This window comes from Ornithodoros turicata, chromosome 1 (genome assembly GCF_037126465.1).
Source record: "Ornithodoros turicata isolate Travis chromosome 1, ASM3712646v1, whole genome shotgun sequence".
Taxonomy (NCBI): domain Eukaryota; kingdom Metazoa; phylum Arthropoda; class Arachnida; order Ixodida; family Argasidae; genus Ornithodoros; species Ornithodoros turicata.
Window position 1 is genome coordinate 195,614,849 of NC_088201.1, and position 25,475 is coordinate 195,640,323.

Here is a 25,475-nt window from a genome sequence, read left to right on the forward strand (position 1 = left end):
ATGAAGCTTTTCTTTGAGAGAGCGTTACTTTATTATCAACGGTTCATACTACATAGTATTCTACGCAAAATACTCGAAAAATATACTGTAAAATTCTTTATCATCTTCATATGACACATGGAAAGACCATTCAAAGAATGAATTGTAACATATTAAATAGGAGTAATATTAAAAGTTCAAGATGCAATACACTTTGCACTGAAAGTCAAAATCGAGTTCACAAGTCTCTTCTTAAGTGGAGCAAAAATCTCCGAAGGGTCATGCAGAGAAAAGGCATATATGAAATATGAGTATTACTAAACTGCAGAACACCTTGCACTGAATGTACATATAACGGAACTGAGTTGACAAGTCACTTTTTGACTTTAGCAAAATATATAATTCGTAGTCATCTTCACATGACGTGTAGAAAAATTATCTAAATGAAAGTTTAATGAGATAAAGAACCCCAACGCATTTTGCACTTAAGGCACGTTACAAAAATCAGGGGTTCCTCATAATGCAACTTCCGAACCTGATCTGATTTTACCAAAGTGGTGTCAATCTGCACACCCATTTCCTGAAAAAATTCCTCTATGCTGCTTACAACGCAATCGACAACCACCTTGGAACACATGTGGTGGCCCTCTGGGTTATGGCATAAATAGCCTTTTTTTTTTCAGATTATTCTTCGAACTTTGATCTGTTCTTTCCATCTGCTCAAGTAGCTCACCTATACATTGTGTTGGCTGGCTCATCCTGTCATGTTATGTCATCCTGTACTCGTGTGCTTAACTAAATACAAAAATTCAAATTATGTATGTATCTTTAGATGGTTTCAAACGTTGTTCCACAAGTATCACAAGAAGGGAGAAAGCCACACCCAACACACTGAACAACGTGGTCACAAAAGCACTGGAAATACCTAGTCGACAATCTACAATGTTGGCAAATATACGTTCGTACATGGCTGGCTGGCTGCACTGTAAAAAAATACGGCCGTTTCCACTGGTGTCTGCCTGTTTATCCTGACGGTATACCACCGTAATTGCAAATACGGCTGAATCAGCGTAAAACAACGGATGATAGGGCGCCACCACGCGGCCATTCCGAAGCGCGGTCCGGCCGAGTTCAAAATACTGCAAATCGCCGTCACCGCCATGTTGGCATTGTGGAGAACCGACACGAGTAAAGTCACAATAATTTGCGGTAAGGCTTCTTGACATCTTTTGTACGCGAAAGAGATCGAGAAACGAAGTAGTGTGGACATGGACGAGGCTCATTTGTTTCTAGTTGCAGTACAAAACCAACGAGGGCGACGGGCGTAACAGAAGACGCCGGAGAGGACGTGAATGAGACGCCGCGAACAGGAAGGTAAAAATCATTCTTTCTGACGAGGGGCTTAATGATTATCCCAAAATTAGTGCACTTCAGGCTGTAAATTACGAGCAAGATTCGTTTTATGGGGATATTACTCCTTGTCATAGTGCCTACTGTCGTTTGTAATTAGTTTCTGTTGTGCGTTTGTTGTGGTCCCGTTGCTTGCTTCTCCGTACTCGTGCTTCCATTGTGACTACACGTTTCGTTACTGATCTTGGGATGCAACAGTTATTTTCATCTCGCTTTGGTGGATTGATAACCCCGTGCATTACCAATGTTTCCGTGTCGGCATTGCTCATGTGTCTCTCGATCTGTTGCCAGTTACGTTCAGCATCATAATGAGGCTCATCACACGACGAGAATACCATGCTGCCACGGCTCATGCTCGTATGAAACTGTGACGTATCTATCTTTAAGGTGCCACATCTTAAGGTGTCACAGAAGTAGTTCTGGTCGGCAGCCACGACTTGATTTGCAATCGGACACTAGCAACCTCAGTCATGTACCCCCGTGTTCTCGCTCGTTTGAGACAGCTGCACAGATTGTGTCGCACTTGAAAAAGCATATTCATGATGGTGTAGAAATCGAGTACCCATATCATAACTGTCAAAAGAGGTTTCGTGTTGTCTCCTCGTTTTCTGCCCACATCAGTAGAAGCCATGCCCCTATGCAAGCAACTCATAATCCCACCTCTGAGGATGCAGCTGTCAATGATGCCCCAGGCCCCAGCAACCGAGACGTGATGGAACACATCGAAGAAGGGTTAACGAGCGCAAGTAAGCACATTAACGCAAGTGACGAGAATCCATCAAGAGGAGTTACAAACATCAGAGAGAGTGTGGAGCAGAGCCTCGCTCGATTCTACTTGAGGCTACAGGCCAAGTTGCTTGTTCCCACTTCAACAATACAGTGCATTGTAGACGAACTGAAAACTGTCCATCACTTGAACTTGTCCTGCATTTCTGCTCATCTCGAGGAGAACCTACGGAATGATGCGCACGCACTCGAAGGACGTTCTCTCCTGGAAGCAATGCAGGGTGGCGATGTATTCGGTGAATTACATGCGACGAGACTTGCCACTACACACACTCGCACTTTATACTTGAAGGAAAAGTTCTCGCCAGTTGAAGGGATGTCCGTTTTGATTGGCCGTGACAGTAACAACAAGCAATGCTTTGCAGAGTACATCCCCATAAAAGAAACCCTTCTTCATCTGCTTTCTACTCCAGCTGTTCTTGATGCCGTCAGGCAACCAGTTCAGGCAGGTGACGGAGACAAGCTCTTAGATATAACAGATGGATCGTTGCACAAAGAACACCCATTTTTTCACACTGCAAGTGGGTCACGCCAAATTGAGATTATGTTATACCAAGATGCGTTTGAGGTGGTTAATCCTCTTGGACCAGCGAAGAAAAAACACAAGATCGTCGGAGTGTATTTTACCTTGGCTAACTTTCTCAAGCATCTCCGTTCCACACGCGATCACCTGCAACTAACTCTACTCTACAGGGAAAGTCTCATTAAGAACTTTGGCGCAGACAAAGTATTTGCAAAACTAATAGCCGACCTCAAGGACTTAGAACATAATGGCATCACCATTGGGAACGAATGCTTCAAAGGCAGCATCTTCTGTATCATTGGTGATAACCTGGGACAGCACAGCATTGGAGGATTTGTGGAAAGCTTCAGCAGATCATTACATTTTTGTCGTTTCTGTGATATTGAGCGTGCTCACTTCGTGGAGCATCCAGAAGAGCTTGGAGTTCTGCGTACTACGGAGAGCTACGAAGCTGCTGTTACCAATGCTGAGAGCAGCAACACAATCGTACAGGGTGTAAAGACAAACAGCTGTTTTAATCAGTTGGAATTCTTCCATGTTTGCCAACCAGGACTTCCCCCTTGCTTAGGACATGACCTGTTTGAAGGCATAGTCGCCTGTGACCTGGGCCTCTACATCAGACATTTTGTGAGGGTCCGCAAGTGGTTTTCTTACCCGAAGCTGAACTATGAACTTGCGAATTTCAAGTACATGGCTTCAGATTCAAGCAGTAAACAATACGAAGTAGCCGAACACGCAAAGAAGATTGCAGGAACAGCTGCATCAACCTGGACCCTACTTAGACTGCTGCCTCTTTGTATCGGCCACTATGTGCAGGATTTTGAAGACCCTGTATGGTGTCTATTATTGACCTTGAGGAAGATTGTAGATATTGTCTGCTCACCATGCCTAAACAATAGTACAGTAGCATACCTCCAGGTTCTAATTGAGGAGTACTTGTGTGACAGGAAAGAACTTTTCAAGTCGTCACCACTGCTGCCAAAGCACCATTACCTACTTCATTACCCTCGCCTCATGATTCAGTTTGGGCCACTCATCAACTTGTGGACGATGCGCTTTGAGAGTAAGCATTCTTATTTCAAGCACTGCGTCCGTAAGTTGAAGAACTTCAAAAGCTTGTGTAAGACACTTGTGCAAAGGCACCAAATGCTCCAAGCGCACCTCCTCTCAGACGGATTCTTTGAGCCCGACATCTCCACTAAAGCCGTGATGCCAATACAGACTTCAGCATACTGTGCCGGTATCCAATCATCCATTAAGTCATGCGGCATCGATGAACAGAACAGTACTGTTACCAGTCAGGTGACTTACAACGGCACAACGTATACTGAAGGCTTGTTTGTTGCAGTCACCAATGACGACCATTTGGCTTGTGGAAGAATCACCTTTGTCGTTCTTTCTGGTACTGAAGTCTTCCTTGTTTTGAAGTGCCATGTTGGAAACGTTCAGAGTCATTTGGGCATCTACACACTTGAGGAATGTTCACAGTACTGCTGTGTGAATGTGAACAATCTCATTGATTTCTATCCGCTGCCTTCATATGTCGTCCGTGGGAAGCGATACATATCGCAGAAACACTTCATTCCTACTTAGTAATTTTGTGGCTAATGAGTGGTTATTCAACGCTTGAAGTGCCTGTTAAAGGGAGTTTGGATGAGGCGCAGGGAATTGGAAGGCTACTTGTGATCAAGCTCTTTGTACTCAGCGTTAATATTTTGTTTTGATTTTGCCCTGGAAGACATCGTGTCAGGAAGGCCCTTATAAGATACCCGGATTTATTTTGATGTGAGAATCCTTCTACGTCTCTTCGCATGCTTGCTTAATGGAAATTGTATTTGTGAACCTAAGCTGCATATGTCGCACGTTCAATATTATTTCTGCCATTGGTAAAATGTGAATCTTGTGTTAAAGTAACCGTGCGGCTTTATTTCGACCTACGATTGCCAATTTGCATTGCTAAGTCCTCTTTTCAAAGATTGAGCTTCAATTTGCTGGAATTGCTAATTTTCATAATTGCACAATTTTGCACCTTATGCAGATGGACATTGTTGAGCTCGAGGTCTCTACTGCCCTGCCAGCACTTTCGGATCAGGAAGTCTCCACAGTTCTTGCAAAATTAAAAGAAATCGGTGTTCAAACAGGGGAAGATTTGAGGTTCTTAGAAGAGCCAGACCTTCGTGGGGTGCTGAAACCAATACAGATTAGGAGATTCCTCTCCACAGTAAAGAGAGGTGAATACTTAGCATTTGCTTTTGTTTCTTATTTTAGGCAGTTTTTGAGGTGACTGCTACAGAACCCAGTCCACAAAATTTGTTGCAATAATACTGCAGCAGTATTGTATGCGCAACAAAATGATGTTGCTGCAATGCAAATGATCGCCAGTGTTATGTTACAGTGGTGCAACACCGCCCACACTGTACAAATTTTATGGTAAAGTTATTGCAACTGTCCATCCGCACTGTCGATGTGTTCGCAGTGTTTCCTCAATGTGATGTGTAAAACACTCCTTTGTCAACATTGCTGCGATGCTCTCTCAACGCAGTATATGTAACCCTGTGTCAGCATCCAGACGTGACATGACAACATTTCATTCAGAACGAACCAACCAAAACGATATTCAGAGGCGGAACATGAAACTAACAAATACATTCCTTTTTCGATCACTGCCATTTTTAATTTCATTCAGTTGGCAACATGCTTTCAACACTGCACTGCACAGTATTACCGCAACAGTGTTGCAATATTTTGTGTTGACTAGGGATGCTGTAGCCGTGATAGTTTATTAACCTTTCTGTTTGTATTCCCTTAGTGGGACCAGTGTAATTGGCTGTTTCTCATACATACGTGTTGTAAATATATCTACAGGTGATGGCTCTGTTCCTGAGTCAGGTTCCTCTTTTAGCACGACACCACCTTGCACATCTCCTTTGCAAGTCCCCTCAGTGCCGGACACCCAACAACATCAGTGTGAAAGCAAAGCTTCGAACGTGGACCCCAACTGGCCAGTAAACTTCCAAGTTTGTTGGGAAAGCATGCCACCACAACTAATATCCGCAGTGAAGAAAAAGGAGCGCCCGTCTAGCAGGCTGCGTCGTGAAATGGTCCGTCTGGTAGTTGACCAAGCCAGAACCATGTGTGAGCGCTCACTCAAGAAACACTACGAAATTATTGCAAGACGAATTGTGGGCCAGTATCCAGCATCATTTCAAGATGCCTTTGAAGGCACGGTTGTTGGGACGGGTCACGATTCGCTTCTTAATCAGCTGGTCTTTAGGACCGAAAACTGTGTACGCTTTAAGAACCGTTGCTCTGGTGAGACGGCGGATCTGACGAAGAGTGGACGAAAGAAGGCCCGCATGTACGGTTGCTTCAAGGATTCTACCACTGAAAACATTGATGAGGAGTGCTTGGAAGAAAAAAAAGAAACGCTAAAACATTGGTATGTGACGAACACTGGTCAAAAAGATGACATCAAAGCGGAGATGAAGGCGACATACTTGCTGCAACGGAAAATGATCGATTCGAAAATCAAGACCCCCGAACTCCTGTCGGAATGGCCGTACCTCTTCACTCCCGACGGCATGTTCATCCACTTTCACGAGCTTGTTGGCATACACGTCGAGGATGTGCTCCCAGTGTCATTCAAGGAAAAGGGACTGAGCATTTTGAAATTTGCACAACAGTGCGAGAAAAGTGATGCTGCCACGCAAATCCTGGCGGAGCTGGAAGATGCGCCAGGCACAGAACTGCAAAACCAGGCAGTCGCAGTGACCCTTCTCCTGTTACACTACTTAGAGGAAAATGAAGGTGCCGTCTTCATTGTTCGTGGCGTAAGTGGTATATATGTCACATGCTAATGACAGGTATGACACCTGCTTCCTCGCTGACATACTGTTACCTATTACTACCTTGTTGCCATAAGTGATGAGAACATGTACCATTTCATTCACATTCGTACCACATGCTTGTACCATACGTTGAGAAATCAACGAATATAATATATATTTTCCCAATACATTACAGGATCCTTGTACTGCCCGTCATGTGGAGCAGTCAGACCTTCCAGCAAGCCCAAGAATTATTGTTATTGGTGAGGTTTCAGAGCTTTCTGGTACATGCATGTGAATTGATAGTCCGGTACCATCGGACCTGCTCGTGTCTTTCAATTTTTGCCGTTGGTGATTATTATATAACAGGTGATTCTGCATGGTGCCCGTCCTCATTCATGTTGAGTGTAGACAAGATTGTTGTCACAGACCTCATCGATGACTTTATCACGGCAATCAGCGTCTGGTTTGCTCTCCACTATGTGCTGAATCTTGTATATGCCCAAGAAAGTCAAGCATTGCTGGAGTTCCTGCAGAGGTGCACATTGTCAGCCATGCATGCTGTTTTTGTATAGCTCTTCATGTCCTCGCAGGACATTTCTCGGGATAAACCCTGACCGGGGTTCAAGAGCAGAGAAGAGGCAGCGCACGCCTGTCAATAAAAAGGTGCTGCGACCCGTCGACAAGCTGTCGCACTTTGAGTGGCATGTTTAACACTTGGTAAGATGAGCATCTTATTTGTTTTCCTCCAGTCTCTTTGCAAACAGTACTATTTTCAGTTTTCCAAGCAACTGCATAAGACTGTTGCATTGCTGATTTGACCTAATGTCACAGCCACTCTGCTGCGTTTTTTCACGGTACGTGCCTCTCTTGTCCTGCCCGAGGGATCATGATGCGTACATGCTGCTTCTCTTCCAGTTTTTTCCACTGTTCCATCAGCGACTGGGCGAACATAGGGCACATGGCCACTCTTATGCTGCGTTTTTTGAAGGTACGTGCCTCTCTTGTCCTGCCCGAGGGATCATGACGCATACATGCTGCTTCTCTTCCAGTTTTTTCCACCTTTTCCATCAGCGACTGGGCGAACATAGGGCACATGGCCACTCTTATGCTGCGTTTTTTGAAGGTACGTGCCTCTCTTGTCCTGCCCGAGGGATCATGACGCATACATGCTGCTTCTCTTCCAGTTTTTTCCACTGTTCCATCAGCGACTGGGCGAACATAGGGCACATGGCCACTCTTATGCTGCGTTTTTTGAAGGTATGTGCCTCTCTTGTCCTGCCCGAGGGATCATGACGCGTACATGCTGCTTCTCTTCCAGTTTTTTCCACTGTTCCATCAGCGACTGGGCGAACATAGGGCACATGGCCACTCTTATGCTGCGTTTTTTGAAGGTATGTGCCTCTCTTGTCCTGCCCGAGGGATCATGACGCGTACATGCTGCTTCTCTTCCAGTTTTTTCCACTGTTCCATCAGCGACTGGGCGAACATAGGGCACATGGCCACTCTTATGCTGCGTTTTTTGAAGGTATGTGCCTCTCTTGTCCTGCCCGAGGGATCATGACGCGTACATGCTGCTTCTCTTCCAGTTTTTTCCACTGTTCCATCAGCGACTGGGCGAACATAGGGCACATGGCCACTCTTATGCTGCGTTTTTTGAAGGTATGTGCCTCTCTTGTCCTGCCCGAGGGATCATGACGCGTACATGCTGCTTCTCTTCCAGTTTTTTCCACTGTTCCATCAGCGACTGGGCGAACATAGGGCACATGGCCACTCTTATGCTGCGTTTTTTGAAGGTACGTGCCTCTCTTGTCCTGCCCGAGGGATCATGACGCGTACATGCTGCTTCTCTTCCAGTTTTTTCCACTGTTCCATCAGCGACTGGGCGAACATAGGGCACATGGCCACTCTTATGCTGCGTTTTTTGATGGTACGTGCCTCTCTTGTCCTGCCCGAGGGATCATGACGCGTACATGCTGCTTCTCTTCCAGTTTTTTCCACTGTTCCATCAGCGACTGGGCGAACATAGGACAGATGGCCACTCTTATGCTGCGTTTTTTGAAGGTATGTGCCTCTCTTGTCCTGCCCGAGGGATCATGACGCGTACATGCTGCTTCTCTTCCAGTTTTTTCCACTGTTCCATCAGCGACTGGGCGAACATAGGGCACATGGCCACTCTTATGCTGCGTTTTTTGAAGGTATGTGCCTCTCTTGTCCTGCCCGAGGGATCATGACGCGTACATGCTGCTTCTCTTCCAGTTTTTTCCACTGTTCCATCAGCGACTGGGCGAACATAGGGCACATGGCCACTCTTATGCTGCGTTTTTTGAAGGTATGTGCCTCTCTTGTCCTGCCCGAGGGATCATGACGCGTACATGCTGCTTCTCTTCCAGTTTTTTCCACTGTTCCATCAGCGACTGGGCGAACATAGGGCACATGGCCACTCTTATGCTGCGTTTTTTGAAGGTACGTGCCTCTCTTGTCCTGCCCGAGGGATCATGACGCGTACATGCTGCTTCTCTTCCAGTTTTTTCCACTGTTCCATCAGCGACTGGGCGAACATAGGGCACATGGCCACTCTTATGCTGCGTTTTTTGAAGGTATGTGCCTCTTTTGTCCTGCCCGAGGGATCATGACGCGTACATGCTGCTTCTCTTCCAGTTTTTTCCACTGTTCCATCAGCGACTGGGCGAACATAGGGCACATGGCCACTCTTATGCTGCGTTTTTTGAAGGTACGTGCCTCTCTTGTCCTGCCCGAGGGATCATGACGCGTACATGCTGCTTCTCTTCCAGTTTTTTCCACTGTTCCATCAGCGACTGGGCGAACATAGGGCACATGGCCACTCTTATGCTGCGTTTTTGAAGGTACGTGCCTCTCTTGTCCTGCCCGAGGGATCATGACGCGTACATGCTGCTTCTCTTCCAGTTTTTTCCACTGTTCCATCAGCGACTGGGCGAACATAGGGCACATGGCCACTCTTATGCTGCGTTTTTTGAAGGTACGTGCCTCTCTTGTCCTGCCCGAGGGATCATGACACATACATGCTGCTTCTCTTCCAGTTTTTTCCACTGTTCCATCAGCGACTGGGCGAACATAGGGCACATGGCCACTCTTATGCTGCGTTTTTTGAAGGTATGTGCCTCTCTTGTCCTGCCCGAGGGATCATGACGCGTACATGCTGCTTCTCTTCCAGTTTTTTCCACTATTCCATCAGCGACTGGGCGAACATAGGGCACATGGCCACTCTTATGCTGCGTTTTTTGAAGGTATGTGCCTCTTTTGTCCTGCCCGAGGGATCATGACGCGTACATGCTGCTTCTCTTCCAGTTTTTTCCACTGTTCCATCAGCGACTGGGCGAACATAGGGCACATGGCCACTCTTATGCTGCGTTTTTTGAAGGTACGTGCCTCTCTTGTCCTGCCCGAGGGATCATGACGCGTACATGCTGCTTCTCTTCCAGTTTTTTCCACTGTTCCATCAGCGACTGGGCGAACATAGGGCACATGGCCACTCTTATGCTGCGTTTTTTGAAGGTATGTGCCTCTTTTGTCCTGCCCGAGGGATCATGACGCGTACATGCTGCTTCTCTTCCAGTTTTTTCCACTGTTCCATCAGCGACTGGGCGAACATAGGGCACATGGCCACTCTTATGCTGCGTTTTTTGAAGGTATGTGCCTCTCTTGTCCTGCCCGAGGGATCATGACGCGTACATGCTGCTTCTCTTCCAGTTTTTTCCACTGTTCCATCAGCGACTGGGCGAACATAGGGCACATGGCCACTCTTATGCTGCGTTTTTTGAAGGTATGTGCCTCTCTTGTCCTGCCCGAGGGATCATGACGCGTACATGCTGCTTCTCTTCCAGTTTTTTCCACTGTTCCATCAGCGACTGGGCGAACATAGGGCACATGGCCACTCTTATGCTGCGTTTTTTGAAGGTATGTGCCTCTCTTGTCCTGCCCGAGGGATCATGACGCGTACATGCTGCTTCTCTTCCAGTTTTTTCCACTGTTCCATCAGCGACTGGGCGAACATAGGGCACATGGCCACTCTTATGCTGCGTTTTTTGAAGGTACGTGCCTCTCTTGTCCTGCCCGAGGGATCATGACGCGTACATGCTGCTTCTCTTCCAGTTTTTTCCACTGTTCCATCAGCGACTGGGCGAACATAGGGCACATGGCCACTCTTATGCTGCGTTTTTTGAAGGTATGTGCCTCTTTTGTCCTGCCCGAGGGATCATGACGCGTACATGCTGCTTCTCTTCCAGTTTTTTCCACTGTTCCATCAGCGACTGGGCGAACATAGGGCACATGGCCACTCTTATGCTGCGTTTTTTGAAGGTACGTGCCTCTCTTGTCCTGCCCGAGGGATCATGACGCGTACATGCTGCTTCTCTTCCAGTTTTTTCCACTGTTCCATCAGCGACTGGGCGAACATAGGGCACATGGCCACTCTTATGCTGCGTTTTTGAAGGTACGTGCCTCTCTTGTCCTGCCCGAGGGATCATGACGCGTACATGCTGCTTCTCTTCCAGTTTTTTCCACTGTTCCATCAGCGACTGGGCGAACATAGGGCACATGGCCACTCTTATGCTGCGTTTTTTGAAGGTACGTGCCTCTCTTGTCCTGCCCGAGGGATCATGACACATACATGCTGCTTCTCTTCCAGTTTTTTCCACTGTTCCATCAGCGACTGGGCGAACATAGGGCACATGGCCACTCTTATGCTGCGTTTTTTGAAGGTATGTGCCTCTCTTGTCCTGCCCGAGGGATCATGACGCGTACATGCTGCTTCTCTTCCAGTTTTTTCCACTATTCCATCAGCGACTGGGCGAACATAGGGCACATGGCCACTCTTATGCTGCGTTTTTTGAAGGTATGTGCCTCTTTTGTCCTGCCCGAGGGATCATGACGCGTACATGCTGCTTCTCTTCCAGTTTTTTCCACTGTTCCATCAGCGACTGGGCGAACATAGGGCACATGGCCACTCTTATGCTGCGTTTTTTGAAGGTACGTGCCTCTCTTGTCCTGCCCGAGGGATCATGACGCGTACACGCTGCTTCTCTTCCAGTTTTTTCCACTGTTCCATCAGCGACTGGGCGAACATAGGGCACATGGCCACTCTTATGCTGCGTTTTTGAAGGTACGTGCCTCTCTTGTCCTGCCCGAGGGATCATGACGCGTACATGCTGCTTCTCTTCCAGTTTTTTCCACTGTTCCATCAGCGACTGGGCGAACATAGGGCACATGGCCACTCTTATGCTGCGTTTTTTGAAGGTACGTGCCTCTCTTGTCCTGCCCGAGGGATCATGACACATACATGCTGCTTCTCTTCCAGTTTTTTCAACTGTTCCATCAGCGACTGGGCGAACATAGGGCACATGGCCACTCTTATTCTGTGCTAATGGAATGCAAGCGCATCTCACATCCAGACTTTTCCAGGGCTTCCAGAAAACATACATAATCATCATTGCACTCAATAAATATTTAACACAGTAGGTCTGTCTGCTTCATTACTTACATTGCACAGAGACATGTCTCCACGTCTCTGGTATTACACTTAGCTAATTCGAGCTCGCTTGCAGCATGCATTAACATGACCACATGCAGACTACGTATGTTCAAGATGACGCTTCGGCACGATTCATAGTACGTGACACAGAGCATGCATTGCACCATATTTACTACAGCTTGCAACCTGCAGTAAAAATTAAATATGAACAGTATTTTGCCGTAAAATATTACGGCAGATGACAGTTTAAAAAAAACTGGCAAATACCGTCACAAAAAACGGGCAAAACTGAATACGGGCCACCGTAAAAAAAACGGGCAAGAATTGGCAGTATTGTTGCCAGGTATTTGCCCGTTTTTTACGGTGAAATTTTTGACAGTGTGGGTTTGCGACGAATTCCGAGCTTGCGGAGAGTTGTGGGAAGGACCTGGTTTGCTGCTATCTCTCTGAGCCTCTGCAGAGTTATAGACTGGGATTGGGCTGCTGCTGTATTTCTGCTGGACTGTTCGTATGTACTTCTGTGGCACAAGATACCTAAATATAAACCGCAACGTCAAAAGGGGGCGCGCTGATTATTTCATTTTTACACGTATCCCCACAGTTTACGAGTGCAGGAACCATTACCCACACTATTCACTTACCCTCTGCCACAATACTGCCAGGTAACTCATGGCTATGTCCATCAAATTTGGAACCAGTGCTGCTTGGAGCTGCGCTATGGGTTACCTGCGAAGAACAATCTTTTTTACTGCAATATTCTGCACAAATTGCAAGGCCATAATATATCGGGTGCTTTTAGTCCTACCACTTTCTGTGCTATTGCGCCGAATGCAATTGCAACGTTAAAAATGCTTTGCTCATGACGTCTGAAGTTCAAAACAACCTGCGAAGGGCCAAATGATAACGGTTACACAAGTCTGACGTGGAAACGCGCAGCTTGCTTATCCTCCTTTTCGGGATTCTATCAAGTAGTCACAGGCAACCAAGTGATGATAACCGACATTTCAGTGCAATGACAGAAGAAAAAAAAAAAGACCATAAGCGACCGTTAAAATAACTGGTTAGGAATCGACTTAAACAATAGTGAAGGAAAAGAACGAATGTCTAATTCAGGACGAGGAAGAAGCAGTCGCAATTATGATGCGTCTTTGGGATCACTAAAAGCGAACATCAAGAAGTTTCACGCAACGCAATCACTTGCTCAATGCATGCATAAAGCGCGTTCCTCGTGTTACTAACCTGTTTCACTAAGTGCTGCATGCTTGGCTCGTGCATGGTGACAATAACAGCATGCTACTTCCAGTGCATGTCCATTTTCATCAATTTCTCCAATAAATGCATCACGATCACAGCCGGCGTCCGTGCAACGTCCCTGTGTGAAACCTCGAATGTCTGTGCGTCCGTCACATCATATATCCACCTGCGAGCTTCGCCCATGCAACATTGCACTAACATGAGAGTGAACTACGCAGGAATGTAATAGCAAATGCAGAAGGTTACTTACTATGTGACTTTGAATTCCGTTGTTTCCAATGCAACGGGTGTCGAAGCGGCGAGGTACCACACAGCAAGCGAAACGCTCCTCCCGCTTTTTCCTGATAGACGCTGTTGCCAACTGCCACTTGACGTGCAACCTCCACCTGCCGACTTTCGCGAAACTGCGGACCAGTTCGCTTTTATAAGTAACGCTGGTAACTTCTCCAAAAGCGTAACGCCGTCCTTAGGGGTAACGCCACTGTTTCTCTCGCAATGTAACCTGTAAGAGGGCAGCGCACGTCCGCATGTAACCTTTGAATGGGCTGTAACCTTTACATCGAGCACAAATAACTTGTATTTCACAAATTAGGTGCGTATCAGAGTAACGTTAGAGGGAACTAGATTAAGAGTGTACGCATTGTGCAAATTGTACGCATTTGAGAGGAGCCTCAATAGAATGCCATATGTTCGGGAACTTCGGGATGGCGCATGTGGCATGTGCAAATGGCGCCTGCTTGAGTGAGAACATACTGAAACCAATGTCGAGGGGATGTGCTGGTTCTAGTGCTAAATGTTGGTAGTGTGCTATATTGCTACGATAAGCATGAGGCACGATTCATATCTTTGCTGATCAGTGGGGGAAGGGAGCAAGGTGAAACAGTTTTTTTTTTCCTTTTATAGAAAACCATCCTGATACCCCTGTCCGATTGAGTCCGATCTGCATCAAGATTCTCAAGAGCGTTCGGTGCGCGATGCTGCTACACGGTCCAACTCAATGCGTATTGAAAGGTTGGCTTGTCAACAGGCGGCGCTAACAGCCCCGAGGCAGTACGCTGGGGCTGACAAATATGTTCCTAAAAAGTCGATAATAACCGCATCCGCTTCCAGATTGCGGTGTTTACTAAGCCTTTACGGGGGGCGCGGTGTCGAGAGTGGTCCATATTAAACAAATTAGCAGCGCAGTCGCCCGTCATACCTGGACTGAAACCGTAACCCTGAAATTCCACGGGCTTGTATAGGAACATTTGCAAATTAATGTAATGTTTTTGTTGATGACTACAAATTCGCTGAGTTCGAGGATATCAATGACCGTCTTCAATCCGTCTCGAGAATTTCCATCAAACTGGATCGGGTTAAGCAGGATCGGAGTTCGATCTTACTCGAACGTGTCCATGTAACAGCGCCGGATCCGCATTGAGCTCGATGAGCATTTGCTCAATGCGGATCGAAAGTGTCCGTGTGACACGGGTATAATTGAGAAGTACTTGGGGGTGCAGGCGTTTCACTGCACGGTTGATCCTTCTGGGCACTGTGGAATAGAAATGACGCGAATATTTCACGACTAGATGGCTAAAAACTTTTAATATTCAACAGGAGGCAAGTGTTAGAATATGTCCGAGCCTTGCGGTACGTAGAGACGGGCTACGGGTATGTTCAAACTATCGGGTATTGCATAAGGAAGGAATCAGGGATTTGCTGCGCAATCATTGCAGACGCTTTTTTTTCTCGTTAACACCCCGAAGCAACTGTGGCTATGAGCGGCGTAGAGACGTGGACAGATGGAGAGAAGACAGCAGGAAGGAGTGAGTGACAGGGGGTTAGTATGCGTCCTAGGCGGACTTCAGGGGGAACTGTGCTGATATTCGTCCGGAAAGTAAGCCCGAAAACCCCGCACAGCACAGCCAATGTGGGGATTCAAACCTGCGTCACCTCCCAGCCTCGCCGTAGAAGGTAATCTACCTAACCAAGGTGCCACGGGAGCTTGTCATTGCAAACGTGTAGTAGATAATGAGAGGATAGAGAGGTAGCAAGCGAGCTGGTGGTGTAGATCCATAACTTAAAAACCCGAGACTAGGGGACAAACAAACTACAAACACAGACAAGGTCTCAAACACAGCTGAAAGTTTACTTAACAGCACAAACATATAAAGGTTCAAGTGGGTGAGAATGAGGGGTGAGGAGAACGTAAGAACGTCCCCAAAACCAACGGGAAGGTCAGGGAAGGCTTGCTGACACAGTTCCCAGCAGAGATAATGGACAGCGTTTCCTTCATAAGCCTTTTGTTGAGGTCACTTTCACTGGACATTACAAAGGTTTCATGCCATCTGGGCGCACAACCTCTACAGACTTGTAGGTGTTTTACCAATTCGGAAGAACAATCGTTATTTTTTACTTTGAGGGCATGCTCCCGCAAGCGATCATTTAGGCAGCGTTTACTTTGGCCGATATAACAAAAACCACATTCCAGAGGTATCTGATATACAATATTAGAACGACAGTTCACATACATAGTTCTGTGGGTTTTACATGAAGTTCCAACTTTTTCAAAAGGTGTCAACGAGTCTAAACGAAAATCATTTCTAAATACACGATTCACATCAAATTTCTTCGCAACAAAAAGCAGCTTATGAGAAATTTTATGAAGATACGGAATTACGACACGATGACCAGTAACATTATTTTCTTTTAGGGAAACGGAAAAAAGCTTGTTTCCAAGTGTCATTAGACCATGAAAAATCATACAATGGGAGTAGCCCGCGTCCCTCAACCGAGACAGTTGGTGGCACAGAGAAGAATGTAACTGGTGAACACAAGACTTTTTCACAGCATTTGACAGTAACCCGGCGATAACTCCAAACTTGACAGTTTTTGAGTGGCAGCTACTAGCAGACACGATAGGTTTAGGAACTACTTTGCCATAGTTCCAGCAAAGATAAGGGCTGAACAAAAGTCGTACATCCAAAAACTGTAGCTCTCCATTCATGGGGTACTCAACAGTAAAATCTAGTTCGAGAGCGACAGACCTGATAACACTTTCACAGTCAGAAATGATGGACTCTTAATTTGACAACAGCAACAAATCATCGACAAACCTTCTTACAAGAAGAGAGGCAGTGGAAACAGTTGAAACAAATGACAACACAGCAGTATCAACAGTACGCAGGTAAATTTCTGACAATACCGGTGCAATAGCAGAACCAATACAGATGCCAGTCTTTTGGGTAAACAATTCTCCATCAATACTTATAGCAGTTGATTTAAGATACAAATCTAGAACTCGAAGAAAATCCGAGACAGAAATACCCGCTTTTGACTGGAAACGCACCAGGTTACACTCTAAAAAATCTCTTACACGGTTTAACAGAGTATCAGCTCGGAGAGAATAATACAGATCCTTAATATCCAGGGACAATGCGTGACATTTTTTACCGTGAAAAGATGCCAGGGCCTCAAGAAGACTCTCAGAATTTTTCAAGACAAGTGGGCTAGATTCGTAAATTGAGGAGAGACAGTTCTTAATGAAAGAAGAGACAACTTTTTGCCAAGTGTGGTCCTCATTTACGACAATTCTCAGAGGCATATCAACCTTGTGATCTTTCAACAAAAATTTGACCGAAAGGGTCGAACGGGAAGCGGAACGTATAGCCTTACAGATAGCACTCATATCGTTTTCCATGAGTATTGAACAAATCGCCAGTTTTGATTTCTGCAAATTGCCTGGGAACGGCTTAAGCAATTTCACAACTGCATCCGTCTTTTTAGATTCAAAAAGGCTCAGAGGTAGGACAGCAAACTTTGATGATTTGTCCGTTTGCAATAGATATAATCATTTCATCCGAAGTTCGAATGGTTGTTATGGGCAAGGTACCTCGTTTCGTTGCAGGGAAGCCTGAATGAACGCATTGGGACAAGCGTCTCATAGCTTGCTCACAAAAGGCAGATAATTTTTCAGGGTCATTCAAAGCAGAGGAAACTTTGAAAATGCAAGCGGCAACATCAAGCTTTGACGGCCTTAAATTTAAATAAAATTTCGGTCCTTTAGACAAAATATTCGATGCACTTGGCGACAGGGGGACGTTTCTGGGGTTAACAATGTTGGAATGTGAATCATTATTAGGTTTAGGTCTCATGGGGCAGGGAAGCATGGAGATCTGCAAAACAGAGAATCTAGAAGAAAAAGCTGCCTTCTTCAAGGAGAGCCAATGCTTATAGTGAGAGTTCTGGTGGAAGGTTGGACCGAACAACAAAGTGCACAGAATGCTCGCAGATGATTGCAAGGAATTCAGATAATCACTCACAACAGACCGATGTGCCGAGAGTAGCCTCTTCTTGTGATGCCATGTAAGGTCAGCTGAACGGAGGGGGCCACAAATAGGAGACACCAAACGTTTCTTCCGAAGCTGGACGCCGAGGAAGCAGAACTCAGCTTGAGCAGTGGCAATACTGTGGCCAAGTTTACACAGTGTGAAGCGGGCCTGAAGACGAAGAGCTTGGAGGTCGGATTCAGAAGGCGGGAAAGAGTACACAGGAGGAAGATGAGGGACGAAGCTTGCATGAGGAATCGATAACAAGAGGATAGAGAGGTAGCAAGGGAGCTGGTGGTATGGATCCATAGCTTAAAAACCCCGAGACTAGGGGACAAAAAAACGACAAACACAGACAAGGTCTCAAACACAGCTGAAAGTTTACTTAACAGCACAAACATATAGAGGTTCAAGTGGGTGAGAATTAGGGGTGAGGAGAACGTAAGAACGTTTTAAGTTATGAATCTATACCACCAGCTCGCTTGCTACCTCTCTATCCTCTCGTTATCGATTCCTCATGCAAGCTTCGTCCCTCATCTTCCTCCTGTGTACTCTGTCCCGCCTTCTGAATCCGACCTCCAAGCTCTTCGTCTTCAGGCCCTCTTCACACTGTGTAAACTTGGCCACAGTATTGCCACTGCTCAAGCTGAGTTCTGCTTCCTCGGCGTCCAGCTTCGGAAGAAACGTTTGGTGTCTCCTATTTGTGGCTCCCTCCGTTCAGCTGACCTTACGTGGCATCACAAGAAGAGGCTACTCTCGGCACATCGGTCTGTTGTGAGTGATTATCTGAATTCCTTGCAATCATCTGCGAACATTCTGTGCACTTTGTTGTTCGGTCCAAGCTTCCACCAGAACTCTCCCTAGAAGCATTGGCTCTCCTTGAAGAAGGCAGCTTTTTCTTCCAGATTCTCTGTTTTGCGGATCTCCATGCTTCCCTGCCCCATGAGACCTAAACCTAATAATGATTCACATTGCAACATTGTTAACCCCAGAAACGTTCCCCTGTCGCCAAGTACACCGAATATTTTGTCTAAAGGACCGAAATTTTGTTTAAATTTAAGGCCGTCAAAGCTTGATGTTGCGGCTTGCATTTTCAAAGTTTCCTCCGCTTTGAATGACCCTGAAAAATCATCTGCCTTTTGTGAGCAAGCTATGAGACGCTTGTCCCAATGCGTTCATTCAGGCTTCCCTGCAACGAAACGAGGTACCTTGCCCATAACAACCATTCAGAATGAACTTCGGATGAAAGGATCATATCTATTGCAAACAGAAAAATCATCAAAGTTTGCTGTCCTACCTGTGAGCCTTTTTGAATCTAAAGAGACGGATGCAGTTGTGAAATTGCTTAAGCCGTTCCCGGGCAATTTGCAGAAATCAAAACTGGCGATTTGTTCAATACTCATGGAAAACGATATGAGTGCTATCTGTAAGGCTATATATATATACGTTCCGCTTCCCGTTCGACCCTTTCGGTCAAATTTTTGTTGAAAGATCACAAGGTTGATATGCCTCTGAGAATTGTCGTAAATGAGAACTACACTTGGTAAAAAGTAGTATCTTCTTTCATTAAGAACTGTCTCTCCTCAATTTACGAATCTAGCCCACTTGTCTTGAAAAATTCTGAGAGTCTTCTTGAGGCCCTGGCATCTTTTCAGGGTAAAAAATGTCACGCATTGTCCCTGGATATTAGGGATCTGTATTATTCTCTCCGAGCTGATACTCTGTTAAACCGTGTAAGAGATTTTTTAGAGTGTAACCTGGTGTTTCTGTCTCGGATTTTCTTCGAGTTCTAGATTTGTATCTTAAATCAACTGCTATAAGTATTGATGGAGAATTGTTTACCCAAAAGACTGGCATCTGTATTGGTTCTGCTATTGCACCGGTATTGTCAGAAATTTACCTGCGTACTGTTGATACTGCTGTGTTGTCATTTGTTTCAACTGTTTCCACTGCCTCTCTTCTTGTAAGAAGGTTTGTCGATGATTTGTTGCAGTTGTCAAATTAAGAGTCCATCATTTCTGACTGTGAACGTGTTATCAGGTCTGTCGCTCCCGAACTAGATTTTACTGTTGAGTACCCCATGAATGGAGAGCTACAGTTTTTGGATGTACGACTTTTGTTCAGCCCTTATCTTTGCTGGAACTATGGCAAAGTAGTTCCTAAACCTATCCTGTCTGCTAGTAGCTGCCACTCAAAAACTGTCAAGTTTGGAGTTATCGCCGGGTTACTGTCAAATGCTGTGAAAAAGTCTTGTGTTCACCAGTTACATTCTTCTCTGTGCCACCAACTGTCTCGGTTGAGGGACGCGGGCTACTCCCATTGTATGATTTTTCATGGTCTAATGACACTTGGAAACAAGCTTTTTTGCGTTTCCCTAAAAGAAAATAATGTTACTGGTCATCGTGTCGTAATTCCGTATCTTCATAAAATTTCTCATAAGCTGCTTTTTGTTGCGAAGAAATTTGATGTGAATCGTGTATTTAGAAATGATTTTCGTTTAGACTCGTTGACACCTTTTGAAAAAGTTGGAACTTCATGTAAAACCCACAGAACTATGTATGTGAACTGTCGTTCTAATATTGTATATCAGATACCTCTGGAATGTGGTTTTTGTTATATCGGCCAAAGTAAACGCTGCCTAAATGATCGCTTGCGGGAGCATGCCCTCAAAGTAAAAAATAACGATTGTTCTTCCGAATTGGTAAAACACCTACAAGTCTGTAGAGGTTGTGCGCCGAGATGGCATGAAACCTTTGTAATGTCCAGTGAAAGTGACCTCAACAAAAGGCTTATGAAGGAAACGCTGTCCATTATCTCTGCTGGGAACTGTGTCAGCAAGCCTTCCCTGACCTTCCCGTTGGTTTCGGGGACGTTCTTATGTTCTCCTCACCCTCATTCTCGCCGACTTGAACCTTTATATGTTTGTGCTGTTAATTAAGTAAACTTTCAGCTGTGTTTGAGACGTTGTCTGTGTTTGTCGTTTTTTTGTCCCCTAGTCTCGGGTTTTTAAGTTATGAGCGTAGTAGATCTTCGTTACTACAATCCCAAGGTGGCCGACCTTTGCAAGTCTTGCACTGAACACACTCCTGGAGGTTTAATCGCTTACAGGCGTAACTGGCTAATGTGCTACTCGTCGAGAAGGGCACGTGACAAAACACGTGCACTGCGCTTTTCGCGCGATACGTGAAGGGCGTGGCATACTTGACGCTCAATGTGTCACATGCCCATCTCTCTTTTTTTTCTTGCCACTCGTTAGCTCGTAACGACCGTAACGACGACGAAGCGATTAATCACCAGGTTCGGTCCGTATTTCTCAGGTCACACCACGCAGTAATATTCTATCAAGTCGTCGACAATAGTATTGGGCGCCGTTTATTCCTGGACGTCCTAGGCTTCGGTCTGCTCAATGTTTGCTGTGTCTTGCTTCTCTCTGCGATGTGCATGCTACCTTTACGTTTCCAAGTTGATGCACTTGTTAGTGATGCGTCAGTCCCGAATGATTCGATCACAGTGAACGAATCACCGGGCTTAACTGTTGGTGTCGATTGTTCGATCACGCAAATATCAGTTCAACAGTTCACCAGCTCACTCTGTTAACACCACATCCACAATCGCCATCACAAGCACGAGCACGCATAAAAACAGCTGCGACAGCGGCTGTTTGTTGGCCGCGAACCCGTCGCGCCATCTGTGGACGTTGTTGCCATGCTTACTCGAATGCTCGACGTGGCGGGGGCGCGGAGCCGGTGGAGAGGGCGTACGGCGTACTGTTGAGGGCATTTCGGAAGGTGGTGGTGGGAGGAGAGACCAGTGATTTCCCCAGAAATTGACCGCTGGGGGGGTGTATGTTTGGTGAAGGTTCCACTTACGGAATTTTTCTTAGACACGGAAAGAATCGTGGCACAATGGTGACATATCTGCACAGCTTTCCCGTTTTATTTGTACATGTTATTACGTCAGAACACAGTACAGTATAATACAGATTCATTATGAACGGCATTTTAACATTAAAATGCATTTTCACACGACCGACAAAGAAAAAAGACTAGCACCTTGTCTCACGAAGCTCAATGAATACCTAGCAACCAACGGTGAAAACCTTAGACGAAAAAAGCCGAATAGCTTGCGCAAATGGTTCTTGATGATCTACATTGAGTTTGCGTTCCCGCACGCATTTTTGCTCCTATATGCGCGCAATATATGCATTGAACAGTCACTTACAAATGATTTTGGACAAATGCATGGTACGATCATCTGCATGACTGGTCCTACCTCCCAAGTTTGACAGTACAGGATGTAATTCGCTGCGCCGGACTCACTACCAGAACGTGTTGGTGGCTGAGCTGGGTGGGGTCACCTGAGAAATTTCAGGGGGGGGGTGTTGCAAAAATGTAGGGAGGGTGTACACCCCCCTGGGGGGGGGTGTAGGGAAATTCATGGGAGAGACCCATGGAGGCGCGGGTGTTTCGTTCGTAGAGATCGAGATAGAGTGATCGAGGGAATCGAGGGTCGGGGAACTGACGAACTAAGCAGCTGAATGCTAAATCGCCAGTTGGGAGAACGAGTTGGAGGCCAGGAGTGAGATACGGGTATCGAAGCGGCAGTGGGCGGTGTAGTAGTGTAGTCACTGCGCTGTTCGGTTCAGAGAGGCTCGCCAACGCCGTTTTGTTGTTTGCAGTCGTGGCTCTCGCTGTGTCGCTGTCATTTCGCTGTATGACGGAGGGTGCCTTGTGGTGCCACCGTGGCTAGTTGACCGCAAAGGCTCACACTAATGAGTCTTTGGATGACTTACAGTACAGGGCCAGTGTGTGTGTGTGTGTGTGTGTGTGTGTGTGTGTGTGTGTGTTCCTTTTTTAGTATCTGTGTGCGTGTGCGAGTCGGCATTCCAGCAGGTAGCAGCGACGTCGTGCTCATGAGCTGTAGTACCAGTATGACGTCAGAAAAACTGTGATGTCACTGGTTCATGAACGAATCATTTGAATGGATCAGTAAAGTGAATTGATCGAAATGAGCCGGTTCACCAAAATGAATCGGACTTCCCATCACTAGCACTCGTTTCAATTTGCCAAATAGCTTCATGGCACCAGTAAACGCCAATTTGCCACCAAAAGAGACGCCATAAGTTACTACACTTTCAGGAGTTGAGAGTGTGAAAGGAAAATTTATGAGCACGTCCCAACTTTCGTGCTTCTTCCGGAAGCATTTCCGAGCACACATACAATAAATGTAGCCAGAGAAAATTTGCTTTTGATGTCAGGTACTACCTTTTGTTCTCTCGAAGGCGATTTCTTCTACGCCGCATCGTGACGCTGTTTTGAATGGAGCAGAGGAGAGGAATGGCACTACCGTCGAAAGTTCGAGCTGCTTGTACCAGAAGGGGAGAAGAAAAGTTGGCGGTTTTGGTATACCCCGTGTTTCAATACATGTGTTTCACATGCCGTGTTTCAATATCCCCCTGGTACGTCGAAGAGAGGGTACCTAGCGTAGTGTACTTTGTAGCGTCTCTGACCGGCAATCACAGGGTATGGGTTCGTATCCCACTGCTGGTGACTTTCCCTCAATGTCATCATTCAACTGAAATATGCAAATGGGCGTTGTGATGCATGCGTTGTATTCGTCCTTCTACACCATCTCTTCCAGCACAGCGCGAGACAACAACGCAAAATAGAGACCAGTTTCCCTGAAGCATGTAGTCCAGAGCTTCGAAAAAGAAATTTGGCGGAAATATCTCACCCCTATTAGAAAAAAAGCAGTGCTGTCACTTTCCCTCATAGAGATCACATGGGTGACTGTAGAGAACGGGCTTGACGCGCCGGCAATGGGATCGTCCTAACCCCGCCTGTGACCTCCACGGTGCGTCATCCGTTGGTCATGGGCAGTGTTAGTGGACGAATCTTGGTAGCCCATCTACGGTGCAGGTCCCCCTTTGCAAGAGCAATCCTGGGAAGTCACGTGCACAACAGAACGGCCGAACGCGCCCATGGAGGAAGCGATGACCAGCGAAGGAAGCGAGGCAAGTTCTGCAGACTGCTTGCAGAGGCTTTACGTACGTATAGACCTTCTGCGTGTGTCTAGAATTGAGCAGTGCTACCGGTGTCATAGAGAAATTGTTCCAACTCATATTTTGTCAGTGAGGTCGTCTACAGCACCGCCAAATTTTTGAATTCCACCAACACGTATGTACATGTGTACCGCCTATGACGTGTCCAAGTGACGTTCATATACTCCAGTAGGGAAGGAAATAAATTATAAGGAATATAGCGCTCATTTCGGAGGGCAACAGCAATCCAGAAATAACTACACACAGTTAACCGCCATTGACATACTATTCTTTTCTTCCCTGTTTTTTTGTGTGTGTTAGCGCCGCGAACCAACTATGATCACGAGATGGGTACAGAGGTGGACTAATGGAGAGAGGGCAGCGGTAAAGAATTGGAACAAAGGGTTGGTATGTGTCCTGGGCAGACTTCAGGGGGAACTGTGCCGACATTCATTTGGAAAGTCTTCGGGAAAACCAGGGAAAACCTGAGACAGCACAGCCGGTGGTATAGGATTCGAACCCCCAGCACCACTTTCGCTACCACCAACGCCTTAGCGGGGTGCCGCAAAGCGGGGCGCCTTATCCCGCTCGGCCATGCCGCTGGACGCGTGCTATTCTGCAAGCCAACGGTAACCGGAAGTGTGCAAAATCGAAGCTACCTGCCATTCCTTGCTACGGCTTGTCGAGTTTCTGTTATAATAAACTGATATAATGACGGCATCACACAAGCATGTGAAAAATATTAATTGCTTATTTGTATAACAAATATGTATCAGATATGCACGTAGTATGCCGAAATTAGATAACAAGCGACGATTTTTTCGGAAGGAAGCAAGTCAAGTGTAGCGGATGGCGGCTCCCAGGTGGCAACGCTTCCTCGAGCAACTTCGACCCCCTTGCTTTATCTTAATGTGAAGAACCTTTGGTCGGGAGACCTGATGACTAAATGTCGTTCTGAGGCCGAGAGCAATGACATCTTGAAGTCGACAGAAATGCATACACAAAACCCTGAACATCAGCCGCGATGTCACCGCTCTCGCTGAACTTATAGATGTCTCGGCGAAGGAAATCCCCGAGAATCTCAAATCACGGGGCGCAATTGATGTAAGGGAGATCAGGGTACGCAAGAACAAGTGAACAGCAAGAAACGTGGTACTCACCTTAGGTACTCCTACACGCCCACATAAAATAAAGATCGATAGAGAGATATTACTTCTATTGGGTGTGGGGTTGCCACTAGTCCAGAACGTTCTTTTGCGAACACGAGCTCGCAATCGCAAGGAACTAATGCAAGGTTCAGAGTGGCTCGTTGCCAGGCATACCTGATAGAGAGATTGGGGCGGCTAGCAAAACGCATCCGCCGTAACCAATCGCTCCTGCAAGAGAGATATGATTATGAAGTGTTTCCTTCTCAGTCAGCAAAATTTTGTAGAGCATAGGCACGGCCACAAAGGTCTGGAGGACAATTCTATCTCCGAAGGACGCGCCCGACAACACACACACAATCCTCTTGCGGCATTGGCTATCGTTGAGAGTGTAGAAGAAAACACACTAGTGACAGTCAAGTATTAAATAGGTCGTTGAGCACCCTCACCGTATCCCCATACTTCATCCCCCTCTATCCTCCATCCGTCCGTCTTTTCTTTGTGTTTTGTTTCGTTTTGCGTTGTTTCTTTTTTTCTTTTTTTTTGCTATAGTCGTGACGACACCCACTTCTGTGTAGCCAACAACGGCGAGCCTATCCTGCCATTACCCTCCCCCTAACCCCCCCCCCCCCCACACACACACACGCACTAGTGACAGATTTCAACGTCGTCTGCCTCGAGGACTGCGCTAC

General features: G+C 46.3%; 2 protein-coding genes and 1 long non-coding RNA gene across 9 annotated transcripts in view; 2 read left to right on the top strand and 1 right to left on the bottom strand.

Moving 5' to 3' along the window:
- The window catches only part of LOC135378924 (caspase-3-like), a 205,046-nt gene extending 180,017 nt beyond the window's left edge, over positions 1-25,029 (bottom strand). For 5 of the 7 annotated variants that reach the window (XM_064612097.1, XM_064612090.1, XM_064612091.1 and 2 more), the window contains exon 1: positions 24,799-24,950. The gene's annotated coding sequence lies outside the window, so the exon portion shown is untranslated. The other 2 variants (XM_064612092.1, XM_064612094.1) reach the window with 2 other exon arrangements.
- Positions 1,089-5,832, top strand: LOC135378923 (uncharacterized). Its single transcript, XR_010418637.1, has 4 exons — positions 1,089-1,188; positions 1,273-1,353; positions 4,737-4,929; positions 5,564-5,832. It is a non-coding gene; the product is annotated as an uncharacterized LOC135378923 (long non-coding RNA).
- Positions 5,830-7,239, top strand: LOC135392936 (uncharacterized). Its single transcript, XM_064623580.1, has 4 exons — positions 5,830-6,528; positions 6,722-6,788; positions 6,895-7,063; positions 7,119-7,239. The coding sequence occupies exons 1-4, from the start codon at positions 5,830-5,832 to the stop codon at positions 7,237-7,239; spliced, it is 1,056 nt and encodes a 351-aa protein (XP_064479650.1).
- Positions 25,030-25,475: the final 446 nt, after the last annotated feature.